The following is a 20,722-nucleotide window of genomic DNA, read 5'->3' as shown; positions in this document are numbered from 1 at the left end:
AATTTTAAAGGCTAATATGCAAGTTATTGTCATAAAAAGTGTTTGGGGACCTGGGTCCTGCCCCAGGGGACATGGATCAATGCAAAAAAAAGTTTTAAAAACGGCCGTTTTTTCAGGAGCAGTGATTTTAATAATGCTTAAAGTCAAACAATAAAAGTGTAATATCCCTTTAAATTTCGTACCTGGGGGGTGTCTATAGTATGCCTGTAAAGGGGCGCATGTTTCCTGTGTTTAGAACAGTCTGACAGCAAAATGACATTTTGAAGGAAAAAACTCATTTAAAACTACCCGCGGCTATTGCATTGCCGACAATACACTTAGAAGTTCATTGATAAAAACGGCATGGGAATTCCCCAAAGGGGAACCCGAACCAAAATTTAAAAAAAAAATGACGTGGGAGTCCCCCTAAATTCTATACCAGGCCCTTCAGGTCTGATATGGATATTAAGGGGAACCCCGAGCCAAAAGAAAAAAAAAAAAACGGCGTGGGGTCCCCCCAAAGATCCATACCAGACCCTTATCCGAGCACGCAACCTGGCAGGCCGCAGGAAAAGAGGGGGGGACGAGAGTGCGGCCCCCCCTCCCTCCTGAACCGTACCAGGCCACATGCCCTCAACATTGGGAGGGTGCTTTGGGGTAGCCCCCCAAAACACCTTGTCCCCATGTTGATGAGGACAAGGGCCTCATCCCCACAACCCTGGCCTGTGGTTGTGGGGGTCTGCGGGCGGGGGGCTTATCGGAATCTGGAAGCCCCCTTTAACAAGGTGACCCCCAGATCCCGGCCCCCCCCCTGTGTGAAATGGTAAGGGGGTACATAAGTACCCCTACCATTTCACGAAAAAAGTGTCAAAAATGTTAAAAATGACAAGAGACAGTTTTTGACTTCCCTGTGGCATTCCCCGTGACGTCACAGGGAAGTCCCGCAAGTCACCGTGCGTCAGAGGGGGCGGGGTCACCGGGTGGCCCCGCCCCCCGTTATTTAAGAACCGTCAGACGAGGAGACGCCGTCACACAGCGGGAGCCTCCCTTCATGCATGGATGCGGAGCGGCCCGCAGAAGAAAAGAAGAGAAGATGAAGATGAAGAAGATGAAGAAGAGAAGAGGATGAAGAAGAAGATGAAGAGAAGAGCGGGAGCCTCCCCTCATGCCATGGGTGCGGAGCGGCCCGAGGAGAAGAAGATAGAAGACACCGCGGAGAAGATGCTGGATGAGAACGCCGGAGGAAGAACCAGAAGAGCCAGAAGAACCAGAAGAAGAAGAAGATGAAGGAAGATAGAAGAAGCATTTAAATAAAGGAATTGTCAAAAACTGTCTCTTGTCATTTTTAACTATTTTGACAGTTTTTTAGTGAAATGGTAGGGGTAAGTACCCCCTTACCATTTCACACAGGGGGGGGGGCGGGATCTGGGGGTCCCCTTGTTAAAGGGGGCTTCCAGATTCCGATAAGCCCCCCGCCCGCAGACCCCCACAACCACCGGCCACGGTTGTGGGGATGAGGCCCTTGTCCTCATCAACATGGGGACAAGGTGTTTTGGGGGGCTACCCCAAAGCACCCTCCCAATGTTGAGGGCATGTGGCCTGGTACGGTTCAGGAGGGGGGGGGCCGCACTCTCGTCCCCCCCTCTTTTCCTGCGGCCTGCCAGGTTGCGTGCTCGGATAAGGGTCTGGTATGGATTTTTGGGGGAACCCCACGCCGTTTTTTTTTTTTTTTTTTTGGCGCGGGGTTCCCCTTAAAATCCATACCAGACCTGAAGGGCCTGGTATGGAATTTAGGGGGACCCCCCCACGTCATTTTTTTTTTTTTTTTTTTTAATTTTGGTTCGGGGTTTCCCTGGGGGGAATTCCCATGCCGTTTTTATCAATGAACTTCTATGTGTATTGTCGGCAATGCAATAGCCGCGGGTAGTTTTAAATGTGTTTTTTCCTTCCAAATGTCATTTTGCTGTCAGACTGTTCTAAACACAGGAAACATGCGCCCCTTTACAGGCATACTATAGACACCCCCCAGGTACGAAATTTAAAGGGATATTACACTTTTATTGTTTGACTTTAAGCATTATTAAAATCACTGCTCCTGAAAAAACGGCCGTTTTTAAAACTTTTTTTTGCATTGATCCATGTCCCCTGGGGCAGGACCCAGGTCCCCAAACACTTTTTATGACAATAACTTGCATATAAGCCTTTAAAATTAGCACTTTTGATTATTCATGTTCGTGTCCCATAGACTTTAACGGTGTTCGCTTGTTCGAGCGAACTTTTTTCCTGTTCGCATGTTCTGGTGCGAACCGAACAGGGGGGTGTTCGGCTCATCCCTACAGATGAGCTTTAATGTTGAGAAATGTAAAGTTATGCACTTGGGGGCTAAGAATATGCATGCATCATACATGCTAGGGGGAGTACAACTGGGGGAATCTGTAGTGGAGAAGGATCTGGGGGTTTTGGTAGATCATAAGCTCAATAATAGCATGCAATGCCAAGCTGCGGTTTCCAAAGCGAGCAAAGTTCTTTCTTGTATTAAGAGAGGTATGGACTCCAGAGAGAGAGATATCATTTTGCCCCTGTTCAAATCATTAGTAAGACCTCATCTGGAATATGCAGTTCAGTTTTGGACACCAGTTCTCAAAATGGATATCGGGGATCTGGAGAAAGTGCAGAGAAGGGCAACCAAACTGATAAGAGGCATGGGGGAGCTCAACTATGAGGAAAGATTAGAGGAACTGAATTTGTTCACTCTTGAGAAGAGGAGAATAAGGGGGGATATGATCAACATGTTTAAATATATAAGGGGTCCATATAGTGAACTTGGTGTTGAGTTATTCACTTTACGGTCAACACAGAGGACAAGGGGGCACTCTTTACGACTGGAGGAAAAGAGATTTCATCTCCAAATACGGAAAGGTTTCTTCACAGTAAGAGCTGTGAAAATGTGGAATAGACTCCCTCCAGAGGTGGTTCTGGCCAGATCAGTAGATTGCTTTAAGAAAGGCCTGGATACTTTCCTAAATGTACATAATATAACTGGGTACTGACATTTATAGGTAAAGTTGATCCAGGGAAAATCCGATTGCCTCTCTGGGATCAGGAAGGAATTTTTTCCCCTGCTGTAGCAAATTGGAGCATGCTCTGCTGGGGTTTTTTGCCTTCCTCTGGATCAACTGTGGGTATAGTATTGGGTATATTGGATTGTACGTTTTTTTTTTTTTTTTTTTTTTTTTTTTTTTTTTTTTATGGTTGGACTGGATGGACTTGTGTCTTTTTTCAACCTGACTAACTATGTAACTATGTAATATCCAACCAAGATTAAAGAGAAAATCTCAGTGTAGTAAATGATGGAAAAACCATAGAATAAGAAGGATCCTCTTGAAATAATTTTTACAGGCACTTTTAGCGCATAAAGCGCGTGAGCTGCTCTCTTGGTTGAGACAGCACCCATCTCTGGAGAGTGGCCACTTCTGCTTCCACATAAAAGGAGCATTGCAATTTTTTATTTTTTTTTATTTTGGACTATTAGCTGGAACAGAAACCGAGGGTTGGCCACGGAATGTGGGGCATGGGAGTAATTTCCCCAGGAAGACTGAAGAGGACCAATGCCTCTGGATTTGCATGGGTCTACCTTGTCTGGCCAGGGAAAAAATGTGAGGGGGGGGAGGGGGCGCTCAGGCTTGATAGGGGGGGTGGGTTGGTGGTGGTATGTGGATAGTGCAGCTGCTGCTAGAGTGACAGGAGATGGAGCCCCTCCTGTCTCCTACAAAGGTTCAAGGAAGGAAGGGTAAGCCCTGGAAGTCACAATCCTCTGTACTTGCGGACGATACTAAGCTAAGCAGGGCAATAACTGCTCCCCAGGATGTGGAAACCTTGCAAAAAGATCTGAACAAATTAATGGGGAGGGTAGCTACATGGCAAATGAGGTTTAATGTAGAAAAATGTAAAATAATGAATGAGTGGCAAAAATATAAATGAAATCTATACACTAGAGGGAGAACCTCTGGGGGAATCTAGGATGGAAAAGGAACTGGGGGTCCTAGTATATAGCAACAGCTTGTCATTGCATGCCATTGCTGAGCCTAACAAAGCAAACAGAATATTGGCATGGATTAACTCCAGGGATAAAGCTATAATTCTCCCACTCTACAAGACTTTGGTCCAGCCTCACCTGGAGTAAGCTGTTCAGTTCAAATGCCGTACTGGTGACCCCACAATGGGGTGAAAACTTTTGCAGAGAAAACTTTGGCAAGGATGTGGAATTCCCTTCCACAGGTGGTGGTCTCAGCGGGGAGCATCGATAGTTTTTAAAAAACTATTGGATAAGCACCTGAACGACCGCAACAAACAGATGGATATACAATGTAATACTCCCCTATAATCACACACATAGGTTGGAATTGTCTTTTTTTTCAACCTCACCTACTATGTGACATCTGTGGTGACCTACTGCAATGAATGGAGTGGCAACCTCAGCCTGGACTCCAACCAGGCCACGCCCCCAATGTGTTCCACTCCGCCCCCCCCTCCCCCTGGAGCTTGGTCATGGATGTCCTACCTTGTCTGGGAAGGCAGAGCATCCACAGTGTTATGTCCCCTGGGCGTTGTTTGCTCCAGGGGTGCTCTTACTATCACTTTAGCACGTGGCCATGGCATTAAAGCTTTTTCTGCACTGCACCTCTTTGGGCTAGGCCTTTTTTTTTTTGACGAAGTCCAGGGCAATTGTTACCAGGCCTTTGTGTGGTGTTTTTTTGTTTTTTCCCCAATATTGATGTGAAGTGTGTGTGTGTGTGTGTGTGTGTGTGTGTGTGTGTGTATATATGTATGTGTGTGTGTGTGTATATATATATATATATATATATATATATATATATATATATATATATATATATATATATATATATATATATATATATATATATATATATATATATATATATATATATATATATATATATATATATATATATATATATATATATATATATATATATACTCCTCTTTTTTTTGTATTTAAAAAAAAAAAAAAAAAAAACTTCAGTAGGCAAGTAACTTCCAGCTCATTGTATATTGTTTTGCATTTCTCCTTTTCATTTTTAAGGAAAGCCCTTTGACCATCAGACCATCCTAAGTGCTGCCGTGGCCAATATAATAGTTTCTGTGCTGCTAAATCGCAGGTGCGAATACGACGATCCCACATTGTTGAGCCTTATGAAGTGTGTTACTGAATGTATGAGACTCCTAGGGACGCCTATGGCCAGGGTAAGCTTTTTTTTTTTTTTTTTTTTTTATTCATATATTTGTGTCTAGGGGAGGTCACCATTTGCAGTACATTTATTGCAGCATGTTAGAGGATACCTTGGCTTTAAATGGCCTGGATTAAAACGTTACTGCTATGAACAGAAGTAGACATTCATAACTTTATGCCTCAAAGACCTCATTTGGGATAAGCATTGGGTCAAACCCATGGTTGACCTGAAGCCAAGTAGTTCACAATTCAGGCAAATGGGAGAGAAGTTTGCCATAGCTAATTACCAATTAGACCTCACTGCTGTACTGCCGCGCCTCCCTTACTTTTTTTTTTTTTTTTATATAAAAAAAATATTTTTTCCACTGAGGCTAAACGAGAGAGTGGGATTTAGTTGCATGCATGTACTCATTAGAGCATTTTTGGGGGGCCTTTTCAGAAACTTTAATTTTTATGAAATACTCGCTGGTGTCGGCCTTGTTAACAACAGTTTATTATTAATAATAATAATAATATTTTGAAAGAACGTTATCAAGCATACTTGTTACAACATTCTGTGGGGCTTTTTGCAATTAAACAAGTACATATACAGTGGAGACGGAAAGTATTCAGACCCCCTTCAATTTTTCTCTTTGTTATATTGCAGGCATTTGCTAAGATCATTTAAGTTCATTTTTTTTCCCTTATTATTGTACACACAGCACCCATATTGACATAAAAACACAGAATTGATGACATTTTTGCAGATTTATTAAAGAAAAATTGAAATATCACATTGTCCTAAGTATTCAGACCCTTTGCTCAGTATTTAGTAGAAGCACCCTTTTGATCTAATACAGGCATGAGTCTTTTTGGGAAAGATGCAACAAGTTTTTCACACCTGGATTTGGAAATCCTCTCCAGTTCTGTCAGGTTGGATGGTAAGCGTTAGCGGACAGCCATTTTTAGGTCTCTCCAGAGATGCTCAATTGGGTTTAAGTCAGGGCTCTGGCTGGGCCATTCAAGAACAGTCACAGAGTTGTTGTGAAGCCACTCCTTTTGTTATTTTAGCTATGTGCTTAGGGTCATTGTCTTGTTGGAAGGTAAACCTTCAGCCCAGTCTGAGGTCCTGAGCACTCTGGAGAAGGTTTTCGTCCAGGATATCCCTGTACTTGGCAACATTCATCTTTCCCTTGATTGCAACCAGTCGTCCTGTCCCTGCAGCTGAAAACACCTCCACAGCATGATGCTGCCACCACCATACTTCACTGTTGAGACTGTATTGGACAGGTGATGAGCAGTGCCTGGTTTTCTCCACACATACCACTTAGAATTAAGGCCAAAAAGTTCTATCTTGGTCTCATCAGACCAGAGAATCTTATTTCTCACCATCTTGGAGTCCTTCAGGTGTTTGCTAAAAAAAACTCCATGCGGGCTTTCATGTGTCTTGCACTGAGGAGAGGCTTCCGTCGGGCCACTCTGCCATAAAGCCCCGACTGGTGGAGGGCTGCAGTGATGGTTGACTTTCTACAACTTTCTCCCGACTGCATCTCTGGAGCTCAGCCACAGTGACCTTTGGGTTCTTCTTTACCTCTCACCAAGGCTCTTCTCCCCTGATAGCTCAGTTTGGCCAGACGGCCAGCTCTAGGAAGGGTTCTGGTCATCCCAAACGTCTTCCATTTAAGGATTATGGAGGCCATTGTGCTCTTAGGAACCTTAAATGCAGCAGAAATTTTTTTTGTAACTTTGGCCAGATCTGTGCTTTGCCACAATTCTGTCTCTGAGCTCTGCAGGCAGTTCCTTTTTGACCTCATGATTCTCATTTTCTCTGACATGAACTGTGAGGTCTTATATGGACAGGTGTGTGGCTTTCCTAATCAAGTCCAATCAGTATAATCAAAAACAGCTTGACTAAAATGAAGGTGTAGAACCATCTCAAGGGTGATCAGTAGAAATGGACAGCACCTGAGTTAAATATGAATGTCACAGCAAAGGGTCTGAATACTTAGGACCATGTGATATTTCAGTTTATCTTTTTTAATAAATCTGCAAAAAATGTCAACAATTCTGTGTTTTTCTGTCAATATGGGGTGCTGAGTGTACATTAATGAGGGGGAAAAAAATGAACTTAAATGATTTTTGCAAATAGCTGCAATATAACAAAGAGTGAAAAATTTAAGGGGTTCTGAATACTTTCCGTCCCCACTATTTTTATATATAATATAATAATATATTATATATAATAATAAAAAATATATCCTTTTTTTTTTTTCCCTCCTGACTTGTGTGCACATCGCCCTCAGGCTCCTCTACTGGAAAAAGAGGGCATCCACATGGCCATTGATATACCAAATGTGCAGTGCTAAAAATGAAATGAATTAGAAATAAAATAAAATGAATATTTAAACTAATAACTCATGCATATATCCTGTAATGTGAAAAAAAAATCATACATTAAACATAATTAAAGTTCACATTCTCCGTGTGATGCACACAAATCCTCAATCTAAAAAGTCCATTATAAAAACATAAACCTAGAACAAGATCAAAAAATCTTCATGCAATGTCCAAAACTATAATATAAGAAAAGTGCGCGTGCTCTGTGTTTTGCACAAAAATCCTTAATATTTGCAATGGTGTGGTGATGTTTTTGTATTTTTTGTGTAAATAAAGTATTTGTATTTAATTTTATGATTGGTGCCTACAAAGTCCCATTTTTTTTTTTTTTTTTTTTCACACCTCCTGGTGTAGCGTTAAGAATCTGTAGACTTAGGACGTTGGCACTGCTCTATCCATTAAGTCTCCACAGACCATCCTGTGATGAGATTTGGCACCCCGTTTTAAATTCTAATGTTTTAAAACGGGTTTATTAAAATCTCACATTTAGCACAATAAAAACACATCTTGATATGCTTATGGACAGAAAAAGGGGGGTGATAATGTCACTTGGAGACCAAATCTGCATCTACGGTTCCCAGTGTTCTCCCCATCCTAAGCCTGTAGTACAAAAGACACCTCACTTCCTTCCTTGTCAGCCAATCAAGCTCCTCCTACCGGTTTCATCAGTCTTGTGACTTCCTCTGGGAATCCATAAGGGTTTCCTTGACTATCCTGCTCTGTAACCTATTACAAGTAGCAATGTGCAATTCGTGTCGTTCTGAATTAGTTTTTTAACGAATTTCGGCAAATTCAGTAGTTCAGAAATATCCAAATTTTAACTAAAACTAATTTTTTCCAAATATTCGTAAATTCAAAATTTTAAAAATTCAAAAATATGAAATAACTAATATTAACTTGACTATTCCTAACTATTACATTATACCTATTGGAATTTCCTTTCAAATTTGGCTGTTGGTGATCGTAATAAATACAAATTTATCCAAAATAATGAATGCCGCATCTAAACAAATGGAACGGAACAAATTCATAATAAATAAAAGTAATAATAATATTTCATTACGATCCATTCGTTTAGATACGGCATTCGTTATTTTGGAAAAATTTGTATTCAACGAATGCCGTACCTAAACGAATGGATCGTAATGAATTGATGATAATAATAATCCTTTTTTATTATGAATTAGTTCCGTTCCATTTGTTTAGATGCGGCATTTGTTATTTCGGATAAATTTGTATTTATTACGTTCACCAACAGCCAAATTTGAACGGAAGTTCCAAATTATTTTAATAGTTATTTTTACTTATTCATATGGATTTTCTTTTGTTATTTACGAATTTTCGAATTGCGATCATAACGAATGACCCAAAACGAAAACTAACTTTTTTTTTTTTTTGTTTTTTGGCAATGCACGTATAATTACAAATCTTTGATCTCTTGACAGAGCCAGGAGGGGTACTGCCTGTGTGGATGGGGTCTTTAATAGCCTTCAGCAGCTGATGAAGTTGTTGCTGGGGCAGGGAGTAATCCTGGAAGGGAATGGCTAGTTGAGCCAACAACTTCTGGTACCCGTTAAAGAGGTCATGGCAGCTTGTAAAGGGGCACAGATGGCTTAAACTACCAGTTAGGACCCTGCAATGCCGTATTTGGGCACCACACAGGTCTGCATGCAGAAAGGGTTTTTTAACCCTTAATGCAGAGAATGAATTAAGGTAAAAAAAACCTTCTGCCTTTACAACCACTTTCATTTCTTATTGGTAAAATGACTGGTGGGGGTTTAAAATGGGGCCTAGTACAAGTGATTTAATGATGCACTAAATGTGTTTGCAAATTTTCAGAAAAAAAAAATCTAATGTTCATTTAATAGATTTTAAAATGGCTACTGGGATTCCAGCCATTTTAAGTGATACTGCACGTGTACTGTAGGTATTGCAATATTTTATGGTGGGGGGGGGGGTTATGTTAAACTGGCTTGTAGTATTCCAGTTAAAAATTAGGTTTAGTACAAGAGATTTAATACTGAGCACCTAGGGCAGTACTACCAGCTGCAGAATTTGTACACTGCCCTGCAATCTTCCCAGCCACCATAAAAAAAAAAAAAATGACCTAACAGGCATTTGGAACACCGCTCTCCCACCCAACCCATGTGGAGTGTATCATATGGCCTCAGCCAGTGCTTCTCCACTGACCACTCCCCCTGATGCATTTTGCCCCACCCACACAGGCATAGTAATAGTGGTCAGAACATTTGCCTAGATCCTGCTGCTGATGGCATGGTCCAGTGCGGCCAACCACCTGAAATGAAATTTACTGATGCCCAAAGTTTTACAACTGCACCAATTTTTTTTTTTTTTTTTTTTTATTGACCCTAAAATTGACATTTTAAGTGCAAAATGGTGCAAATATCATCATAATATTTAAGCTATAAGCATACAGCTAATGACAATGTTTTATGAGAAAATTCAAAAAGCATATTTCTCCAATTCCATGAAGGTCAGGTTAATATAATCTAGCAGTTTTGTCACCTGGGTCTAGCTGGACAGATTTCCTTTCAATTTCAGTCCCATACACAAATAGTCACCATCACAGGAATTGAGGGCAAATCGGTCTCCAGAATCAATAGAATAGAGGTCCCCTCAATTTCTGTTGTGTATTTGGTGGAATTGTAAACTGGAAGGTGAATCTCTCCCCAGCTGGAGCTCAGAGGCATTATTAAAACTGCCATAGAAGTTACCAAAGAGACAGAGGGGTAAATTGACTAAAACTAGAGGTGTGTGTGTGTGTGTGGGAAATAGTGTTAGGGAATATCTACCCTCAGTAGGAACCATCCCCAATACAATAAATACTAGAACCCGTAGTAAAAAGCAATTTTAGATCAAACCAAAAAGCTATGGGACATGTCCACATTACAACCTTAGACCTTGATCGAAGCAACAGCACTCACCCAAAACCCCTCATGTCTGTTGGCTGCCATATGGATGGGACAGTTAATGTTACAGTACACTATCCACCTGGAAATCTGTGCTGCAAACCTCAGGAGGACTGCATATACAAGCTCTTCACTAACTCCCATTGGCAGCCCTATCATTCTTATTCCCAGACCTTCCTCTTCAGATGTTATCCTAATGTTGTCTTCGAAAGATTGGTGACCTGTTCCAGCATAACCAAATCCTATCCTTACACCAAATTAAGGACCACTTTTCCATCTACCAGAAGGTTTTCTATGTGTACTTCAGGCTCCGTCACATCCTTGCCTCCATCTCAACCTTGCAAAACACTGGGTCTAAGGACATCCTACAATTCTTTACCTCTGCCCATCTAAGTATTTTCTGGACGAACATCTCCACCCTTATTCAGGATTTTGTTAACCCCACACTCTCTTCAGACTAGGTATCTCAAATTTGTCCCTCAAAGTTTCGCCCCATCATTACACACCTACTCATTGCTGCCCGGTTTACCTATTGCCCGGATTTGGACACAAGCCTGTGCACCTACTCTCCGTAACACAATTGACATTCTTAACAACCACCTCACAATAGAATTCCTGTTTACAAAGACACAACTCACACTTGATAAATTCTATTACCGCTGGCAACGTTTGGTTAACAGATCATAGAGCTCTGTCTTGTCCTTGACTAAACTCTTAAATACTAACTCTAATGCCCCGTACACACGGTCGGACTTTGTTCGGATATTCCGACAACAAAATCCTAGGATTTTTTCCGACGGATGTTGGCTCAAACTTGTCTTGCATACACACGGTCACACAAAGTTGTCGGAAAATCCGATCGTTCTAAACGCGGTGACGTAAAACACGTATGTCGGGACTATAAATGGGGCAGTGGCCAATAGCTTTCATCTCTTTATTTATTCTGAGCATGCGTGGCACTATGTCCGTCTGATTTGTGTACACACGATCGGAATTTCTGACAACGGATTTTGTTGTCGGAAAATTTTATATCCTGCTCTCAAACTTTGTGTGTTGGAAAATCCGATGGAAAATGTGTGATGAAGCCTACACACGGTTGGAATTTCCGACAACAAGGTCCTATCACACATTTTCCATCGGAAAATCTGATCTTGTGTACGGGGCATAACAGCAGGGTCCCCCTCTTTGTGAGACCCTTTATGTTTGTTCATCACTTGGCACGAACTGAGCCTGTTTTGGGTTTGACTGTTGAGAAGCTTACTATACTATCTCACTTCATACTAATGAGCACTAGCCTGCTCAACATCTGTCTCTTTCCCCCGACCTAGCCCTCCCTCTTCATGTTTTCTCACTTAGGGGTATACAAGGGGTTAGTACTATGTGTGCCCCTGGTACACCCTTTGTTTTCATGTCAATTGCTAATTATCTCTGTGTTTTGAGCTATTGTACATCACTTGTATTGCTTTTTATCAATTTTTTATTTTTTTTAAATACTAGAGCCCAAAAATGTGTGGGACTTTGTATTACTCCCAATGGAGGTACATTTAGACTCATAACGTGTATATAACAATTTTTATTAAAGATATCACAAATATATTTAAAAAAAATCTTAAACAAATCCACAATTCAGCCAACCACAGTAATGTTTCTCCTGGCCGTGGGATCAGATTAGTTGGCCGTTAGAATTTAATTTGCGGGCAAACCCACTTCATCAAGGCCTCGGACCCAGTTCAGAAATACTGTAATCCTATGCAAGAATATGCATGAAACATTGATCACGGAGTAGCATATTTAGTATCTTATCTGTACGTTATTGACTAAACCCAACATGCAAACACATTATATCCACCATGAATATAAAAAAAGATGAGGTTGTGATGTTCTTGACCCATCAACTACAGTGCCTTGAAAAAGTATGTAAACCCCTTGAAATTTTCCACATTTTTGTCTTTTTACAACCAAAAACTTTTTTTATTGGGATTTTATGTGATAGATCAACACAGTGGCACATAATTGTGAAGTGGAAGGAAAATGATTAAATGGTTTTCCAACTTTTTTTTACAAATATCTGAAAAGTGTGGGGTGCATTTGTATTCAGCCTCCTTTTTACTCTGATACCCCTAACTAAAATCTAGTGGCACCAATAGCCTTCAGAAGTCACCTAATTAGTAAATAGAGTTCAACTGTGTATAATTTTAATCTCTGTATAAATGCAGCTGTTCTGGGAAGCCCTCAGAGGTTTTTAGAGAATCTTGGTGAACAAACAGGATCATGAAGGCCAAGGAACACACCAGACAGGTCAGGGATAAAGTTGTGGAGAAGTTTAAAGCAGAGTTAGATTATATTTAAAAAAAAAAATTTTAAAAATCCCAAACTTTGAACATATCACTGTTCTATCCATCATCCAAAAATGAAAAGCTTATGGCACAACTGCAAACCTACCAAGACATGACCGTCCACCTAAACGGACAGGCCAGGAGTGCATTAACTACTTACCGCAAACCGTCGTAGCTGTACGTCAGTACTTTGACGTAGAATACCAGCGTTCTGCAGCAGATGGCTGCTATAAACCCCGGTATTTTCAGAAATGGTGAGAAATCCTCTTTAGGATAAAAGGACCGCAGCGGATTCTCCACAAGATCACTTTTATTGGTGACGGGAGAGGTTCCCCCCCTTCCGCCGTGCTTTGGTCGCTTACCGGAGTCGATCCAATCCTTTCCCTCTGAGAGGCCTGGAGCTGTAAATGTGAGATCTGAGGTCTTTTTGACCCCAGATCTCACATTAAAGAGGTCCTGTCATGCTTTTATTCTATTATAAGGAATGTAAACATCTCTTGTAATAGGAATAAAAGTGATCCAAAATTGTGCTCGTGTGCAGAAGCGGACGCATACCTTAATCGCGCCCGCATATGTAAACTGTGTTCAAACGACACATATGAGGTGTCGACTCGCCACGAGTGTTAGAATGAGAGCACTAATTCTAGAAAAAGACTTCCTCTGTAACTCAAAACTGGTAACCTATAGAAATTTTTAAATGTCACCTATGGAGATTTTTAAGGGTCAAAGTTTATCGCCATTCCACGAGCGGGCGCAATTTTGAAACCTGACACGTTGGGTATCAATTTACTCGGCATAACATTATCTTTCACAATATAAAAAAAAAAATTAAAAATTGGGATAACTTTTACTGTGTTTTTTTTTTTTTTTTTTTTTTTTGTTTTGTTTTGTTTTAATATGGTGTGACAAAGTACTACAACAAACGCCATTTTATTCTCTAGGGCGTCTGAAAAGTGTGTGTGTGTGTGTGTGTGTGTGTGTGTGTGTGTGTTTGGGGGTTCTAAGTAATTTTCTAGCAAAAAACAGATTTTAATCACTTCAGCCCCAGAAGGATTTGTCCCTTAATGACCAGGCCATTTTTTGCGATACGGCACCGCGTCTCTTTAACGAACAATTGTGCGATGTTATACCCAAACAAAATTGACGTAGGGTTTTTTTTCCCCATAAATAGAGCTTTCTTCTGGTATTTGATCACCTACTGCGGTTTTTATTTTTTGCGCTATAAATTTCTTCTACATACTTTTTTGGTTAAAAAAAAAAAAAAATTGCAATTGGCTTATATTGACTGGTTTGCACAAAAGTTATAGCATCTACAAAATGGGGAATATAATTAAGGCATTTTTATAAGTATTTTATATATATATTTTTTTTTTTTTTTTTTTTTTTTTTAATGGCGGCGATCTGCTTTAGTCTGTTTTACTGGGAAATTGAGGCCTGGGACATTAAGGGAGGCCATCTTTGGGACCTAAGGCATTAGAATTTGACTCACTTGTAACCTTGAGACAGGAGGGTACCTCTCTGGGAAGGGGTGTTAAAGTGGAAGGAAGCTAGGGGGGTAACGGTAAGCACTATCGAGAATAAGGAATCGCTGAATCTGGGGGTCCAAGGGTGTAGAGATTTCTACTGGACTTAATAAAGGTGGGTAGTCCAAGGAGTACCTGGTGGTGAAAAAAAAAACTAGGGATCAGGCCCGTCTTTAACATTGATTGGACCCCCCTGGGCAAGCATTTTATTGGGCCCCCCCTCCATGGGCCGACTCTGACCCCCCCACCATGCTCTCCACCTGCTCTGAGACATAAAAAAAATGGCCTACTAAACTCAAAATCTGCTTACTGCAACAGATAAGGCAGCAATGGAAATTGGTTGCCAAAAGGTTACAGAATATCGTTACCACTCACTGACTGGTTGCCAGCGGTTACAGCACATATTAAGGCTCACTAATTAGTTGCTAAAGGTTACAGTATATCATTACTACTTACCCATTGGTTGCTAGAGGTTACTGCTAATTATTACTGCTCGCTGATTGGTTGCTAGGGGTTACTTCACATCTTTACTGCAAACCGGTTGCTAGAAATTACTGCACATTATTACTGCTCACTGGTTGCTAGAGATTAGTGCACATCATTACTGCTAACTGATCAATTGGTTGCTAGATAGATTATGCTACTAAAACGCAACAGTCCCCTTTCCAGAGTAAGTGTTCTTTTGCAGCAGAATTTAATAGGTGGCAGAAAAGATGGGGTTAATGAAGCCAACCAGGAGTACATTCAAAACAGTACTGTCAATATTCAAAGCAAGCAGAGGCGCAGGGATCTGTGATAACTTAGTGGCTAAAGCAGTGAAAGTTCAATACAGCAGGGCATTCAGATCGTTTAATCACACAACTAACATACCAGCTGTCCGCTCATCCGAGCTGACCAACCAGCAAGCAGAGAATAGAGAAGGGCAATGAAAAGCCAAGCACATGTTCTCATTCAGATGCAACTCCTGCTGCCAACCACCTTTCTGCTCTTCCATGCCGCCTATGTTATTGCCTCCTCATAGCGATCCTCCGGCCCCTGCTCATCAGTGTGTCTCTCCATCCGGCCAGCTCTGCTGTCAGGCATGGACACCGCCGCTTACTGATTAGCTGCAGCTGCTTATGTGACAGGGATGGATTGTTAAGATTTTGGGCCCCACAGCATTGACAGGGCCCTGGGCAGGTGTCCCTTTTGTCCTGCCTTAAAGACTGCCCTGCTAGGGATAATAAAGGGTGTGGAAGTGAGGTGCTCAAGGATTCGGACTAGTTGGGGGAGCAGTGAACTGTCTCTGAGACTTAAAACAGCCTTAAAAACAAGATATAAACAAGGTAAAACAGTACAGACTGAATAACAAGTTTCAACAGTGTATATAACATATGGGTCCTGTACCTACAACTGGGAAGACTCCATGGGCTACCAAGTTGATCAGGGGAGCGTTAGAATGGTTAAATTTGGCAATCTATGGGTTGTAAAAACAAAGATTGAACCTTTTATGGGTCAATCTTAAGCGTGTCAAAGTAAATAAAGGCAAGGTGGGCCAGGTTTTGTAAGCTGTTGCGGTCAGGTTGGACCTGAGTCTCCTCATGCAGTATGGATTGAGAGGAGCGTATGGTTACAGGGGGCAACCAAGAGTTAGCTTGGGGGATCAAAGACTATGAAGACCCTGGCACCGGGGGGTGGGGGGGGGGATTTCTTCTTGTGAGGTGGTGCGGTAGCCAAAGCATCCAGGGAGCTTGAGTCACCATTGACAAAGAACAAGTGTTTGGGAGGTGAGGGGTAGTTGATATGGGTGGAAGGAATAGGAGTTGGGAGGAGGGATGGGGGAGCTGTAAGTCTACAGCTAACCGAGGGTAATCTTGACAAATGAATGAACTAGGTAGTAGGGTTCAGATGTTGCAGTAGGGGGAACAATAATTAAATATAATATTATTAAATATTATTGTTGTTGTTATTATTATTATTATTATTCCAAGAAGTGTCATCTAATTTTTGCTGTAGAGGCAAGTGAAAGGAGGATATAAGCATGGGGGAGATGCCCCTAATTACCAGGGTCATAGTTTCAGTTCTTGGGGGAGCTGGAAGCTGCTCTGCACAGATATCCCTTGGCGACTGGTTCAGTTGGCAGAAGATGTAGGTCTTGAAATGTGGTCCGGAGGTCTTCTACAGGTTTGGATAGGTATGAGGATCCCTTGTAGGAGAACCAAATGGCGAAAGGAAAATGCCAGTGATGGGTGATGCAGTAAATAAAAAGGGGAAAAGACCACCGCGCTATATAAATGCAAAAAATAAACACAATCAAGTAATAAAGTGACAAACAATTGAGTAAAAAGCAAAAGCAGCCACTAAAAGGTGAGATACACACATTAAAGACAATCAATAAACAACGGAAGCAGCGCTGTGAATAAGGTGAATATAAATATAAGTGATTAAATAAATACATTAAGTAAATAATTAAATTAGGTATTAATAATAAAGTTCATGATCAAATCATATAAATCAATACAGTTCTAATCCATGATCAGCCATCCAAGAGGTGAGGTAGATAAGAAACCAAAGGCAGGGGTCCCCGTCTGAGGCAAGATTGGAAGTAAGACTGGGTAAATCCTTCACCACACCACTGTGATATGAATAAAATGCGCGCTTACCAACCGGCAAGCTTAGGGAAGCTTGCGACCTTAACCCGGTCGGGGCCTTTCTTGGGATGGAGACACCACTAAGTCGCTCCTTAGACCATAAGTAGCCCACTATCCACCACGCATAAACAGAGCCTGGATATTAGGGATATTATACTCCTGACCAGGAGTTGTTCTCACTTGAGCACAGTAGTCAGATCAGTGAGCAGCTCCTGGTTGAGCCGCAGTCTCCCCGCCTGGGCCGCACGCCTGTAGTACTCCAGAGGCTCTGAGCGGAACTCTGAGCTGAACACCTCCAGCAGGCTCTTGCCCACCCAGCGTCCCTTGCAGTAAGTCTCAAAGTGGAAATAATAGGGGAAATAATAGGCCCTATTATTTCCACTTTGAGACTTACTGCAAGGGACGCTGGGTGGGCAAGAGCCTGCTGGAGGTGTTCAGCTCAGAGTTCCGCTCAGAGCCTCTGGAGTACTACAGGCGTGCGGCCCAGGCGGGGAGACTGCGGCTCAACCAGGAGCTGCTCACTGATCTGACTACTGTGCTCAAGTGAGAACAACTCCTGGTCAGGAGTATAATATCCCTAATATCCAGGCTCTGTTTATGCGTGGTGGATAGTGGGCTACTTATGGTCTAAGGAGCGACTTAGTGGTGTCTCCATCCCAAGAAAGGCCCCGACCGGGTTAAGGTCGCAAGCTTCCCTAAGCTTGCCGGTTGGTAAGCGCGCATTTTATTCATATCACAGTGGTGTGGTGAAGGATTTACCCAGTCTTACTTCCAATCTTGCCTCAGACGGGGCCCCCTGCCTTTGGTTTCTTATCTACCTCACCTCTTGGATGGCTGATCATGGATTAGAACTGTATTGATTTATATGATTTGATCATGAACTTTATTATTAATACCTAATTTAATTATTTACTTAATGTATTTATTTAATCACTTATATTTATATTCACAGTGCTGCTTCCGTTGTTTATTGATGGGTGATGCAGTGCTGTTGTCAAACCTGCAGGTGGGGCTTCATTGCTTTCCATTTTAGAAAGCGTATTCTGGAAGAGGTCTTGGAATATGTTATCAGTGACACTGGAATGTCAGTGATTCTTTATTCCCGGATGCCGTTATTATTCCTTTGCACGGAAAAAGTGGAGTTTTACCACAATATCATGGGGCGGTCCATCTTCTGGGCTTGGTGCTAAGGTTCTATGGCTTCTATCCATTTCCAACCTTTCTATGGAAATTGAGGGGGTAAATTCTTGAAAGAGTGCGGTAATGGTGGATTGGACGTTAAAGACTCTGGTATTCTATGAATGCGGAGATTTGAGCGTCTGGCTCTGTTCTCAAAATCCTCCAGGCGTGTTTTGGAGGGTTACGTTTTCTTCAGATGATTTATAGCTGCTCAGCATGTGTGCCTGTAAGGAGTTCTTGCTCATCCATCTGTTGCTCTAACACTGAGGTGCAGTGGCCTACTTCACGTATTTCCTGAGTCAGCTTGTCAGTAATAGTGTCAGAAGTTTTCTTTAATGCTCTAGTGAGCATTCTCTCAAATTGTATGAGCAGGCTTGGTGCTGGTGCTGGTTTTATCAGACTGGAAAGCCAGGGGGGTCGTGTCCAGCTCTGCATCTGACTCACCCGTGAAGTCTGTTGCTGCAGAATATGCAGTGTGGACCACTGAGTGCATGTGGGAGTGGGCTGGGAAGTTTGAGTCTCAGCCATTTTAGGTGTTGCTCTGAGGAGAGCGTCCCGGATGTATCGTGGCTTGCTTTTCAGTTTGCCGCCGGTAAGAACCATCGTGGGCAGCTCCGGCAGTTCCCAGCTATCTGAGGACTTGGCAGGTGGCTCGTCGGTATGGCACTGCAAGACTGTTCTGTCCTGGTAGGTGCGGAGCCTCTCACAAGCATGACTTGCGTGGATGGCTTCCTGCATGCGCCCCCCCTGCTATACAGGTTCTTTGATGTGAAGTTGGTTTATTTATTTTTTTTTATACTTCTGAACAATATTTTACCTTGCATCAGAACTATTGTTTGGGGTAACCTCTTAAACGCTTTGTCAGACTTTCTTCTCTATTAATTGAGGTTACAGATGAAGTGGTAGGGCAATCTTGTGTGTATGCAGGGGTGTGGGAGAGTGTAAATTTGAGCAATGAGGAGGAATGCATATAGGACTGGGCTGAGGGGTAGTCAGTACATGCACCATCAAGGTGGATGTAAACCCTCGCATATACCCAGTGAAGTGAATAGCCTCAGATGATACACTGGGATAAAACCATTCTGCACCTCAGTGTTCGAGCAACAGATGGATGAGCAAGAACTCCTTACAGGCACACATGCTGAGCAGCTATAAATCATCTGAAGAAAACGTAACCCTCCAAAAACACGCCTGGAGGATTTTGAGAACAGAGCCAGACGCTCAAATCTCCGCATTCATAGAATACCAGAGTCTTTAACGTCCAATCCACCATTACCGCACTCTTTCAAGAATTTACCTCTTAAACACTTTGTCAGACTTTCTTCTCTATCAATTGAGGTTACAGATGAAGTGGTAGGGGAATCTTGTGTGTATGCAGGGGTGTGGGAGAGTGTAAATTTGAGCAATGAGGAGGAATGCATATAGGACTGGGCTGAGGGGTAGTCAGTACATGCACCATCAAGGTGGATGTAAACCCTCGCATATACCCAGTGAAGTGAACAGCCTCAGATGATACACTGGGATAAAACCATTCTCCCTACATAAGTTTTTTTTTTTTTTTTTTTTTTTTTTACATGTATGTTATGCTGTCCTAAGCCTTATATACTGTTTAGAAAGTGCACATTGTGTTAGATTTTCTCTTCCTGTTTAACACTGAGTGTGAAGTCTGGGCATACAGCCAAGACAGCTGATTGGAGGAAAGGCGTGCACACACACACACCCCCTCTCCTCATAGGCAAAGACCCTGAGGTGTTCTGTGACCCAGCAAGCTGTCTGCTAATCAATTTATAGCTCCCACACCAACCCAAAATGCAGCCTGCTTTTATCTCATGTGTCAGAGAATTTGCAGTTATCAGGGTGATAACAGAAGAACAGAGCAGGAGAGAACCATTGGACATAGTGCTGGAACCTTGGAGAAGTTTCCCAAAGAATGGGAGGGAGGTTAGGAGGAGCTGCCTGGAGTATTGAAGAGGTCCCCAGCCAATCCTCAGCAAAAGGGGTTGGCTGGGGGTAGGCTCCTCTTAAATAGTCAGTCAGGTCAGCAGGGGCAGTGTGTGGAGATCGGATGGAAGCTGGAGATGGAGTGCTGAGAGAGCTGTCAGAGGCCCTTAAGGGGAGCACCCTAGTCTGGGGGGGAAGGGTGACTTCTGGCTCGGGTGCTGGAAGGATCCTCTGAAGAAATGAGGAGTCCTGTCCAGAGGCACGGGAGCAAAAGAGAGGACAGCAGGAGCCAGCTAGCATATCTGGGAGAAGACTGCCTGGTGGCTGAGTGTGGCAGTCTAGGAGGACTGTAGGAAGTAGTCAGGAGGGTTGGTGAAAGGGGCAGCTGCAGCCAGGTGGGCTGGCAGTGCCTGACTAGGTGTTTCTCAGATCAGTAGCCACAGGAATGTTGATGGACAGTGGGACTTATTTCTCTACACAACCAAAGGGACCCGCGGTCCCTGCCTGTAAAATGGTCTTTGATTTGGCTAAGTGCCTTGCCAGATCCACAAAACTGTTCCACCTGGGTCTGAGTTGT

General features: G+C 42.4%; 1 protein-coding gene across 1 annotated transcript in view; it reads left to right on the top strand.

Moving 5' to 3' along the window:
- LOC141139190 (cytochrome P450 2C5-like) overlaps positions 1-20,722 on the top strand; it is a 108,000-nt gene that overhangs the window by 30,142 nt on the left and 57,136 nt on the right. The window contains exon 5 of the mRNA XM_073625110.1: positions 5,084-5,244. Within this exon, the coding sequence (XP_073481211.1) occupies positions 5,084-5,244 (161 nt within the window). The remainder of the gene's footprint in view (positions 1-5,083; positions 5,245-20,722) is intronic.

This window comes from Aquarana catesbeiana, linkage group LG04 (assembly GCF_042186555.1).
Source record: "Aquarana catesbeiana isolate 2022-GZ linkage group LG04, ASM4218655v1, whole genome shotgun sequence".
Lineage (NCBI taxonomy): Eukaryota > Metazoa > Chordata > Amphibia > Anura > Ranidae > Aquarana > Aquarana catesbeiana.
The sequence above is the reverse complement of the archived record's forward strand: the minus strand, read 5'-3'. Positions and strand labels throughout refer to the sequence as shown.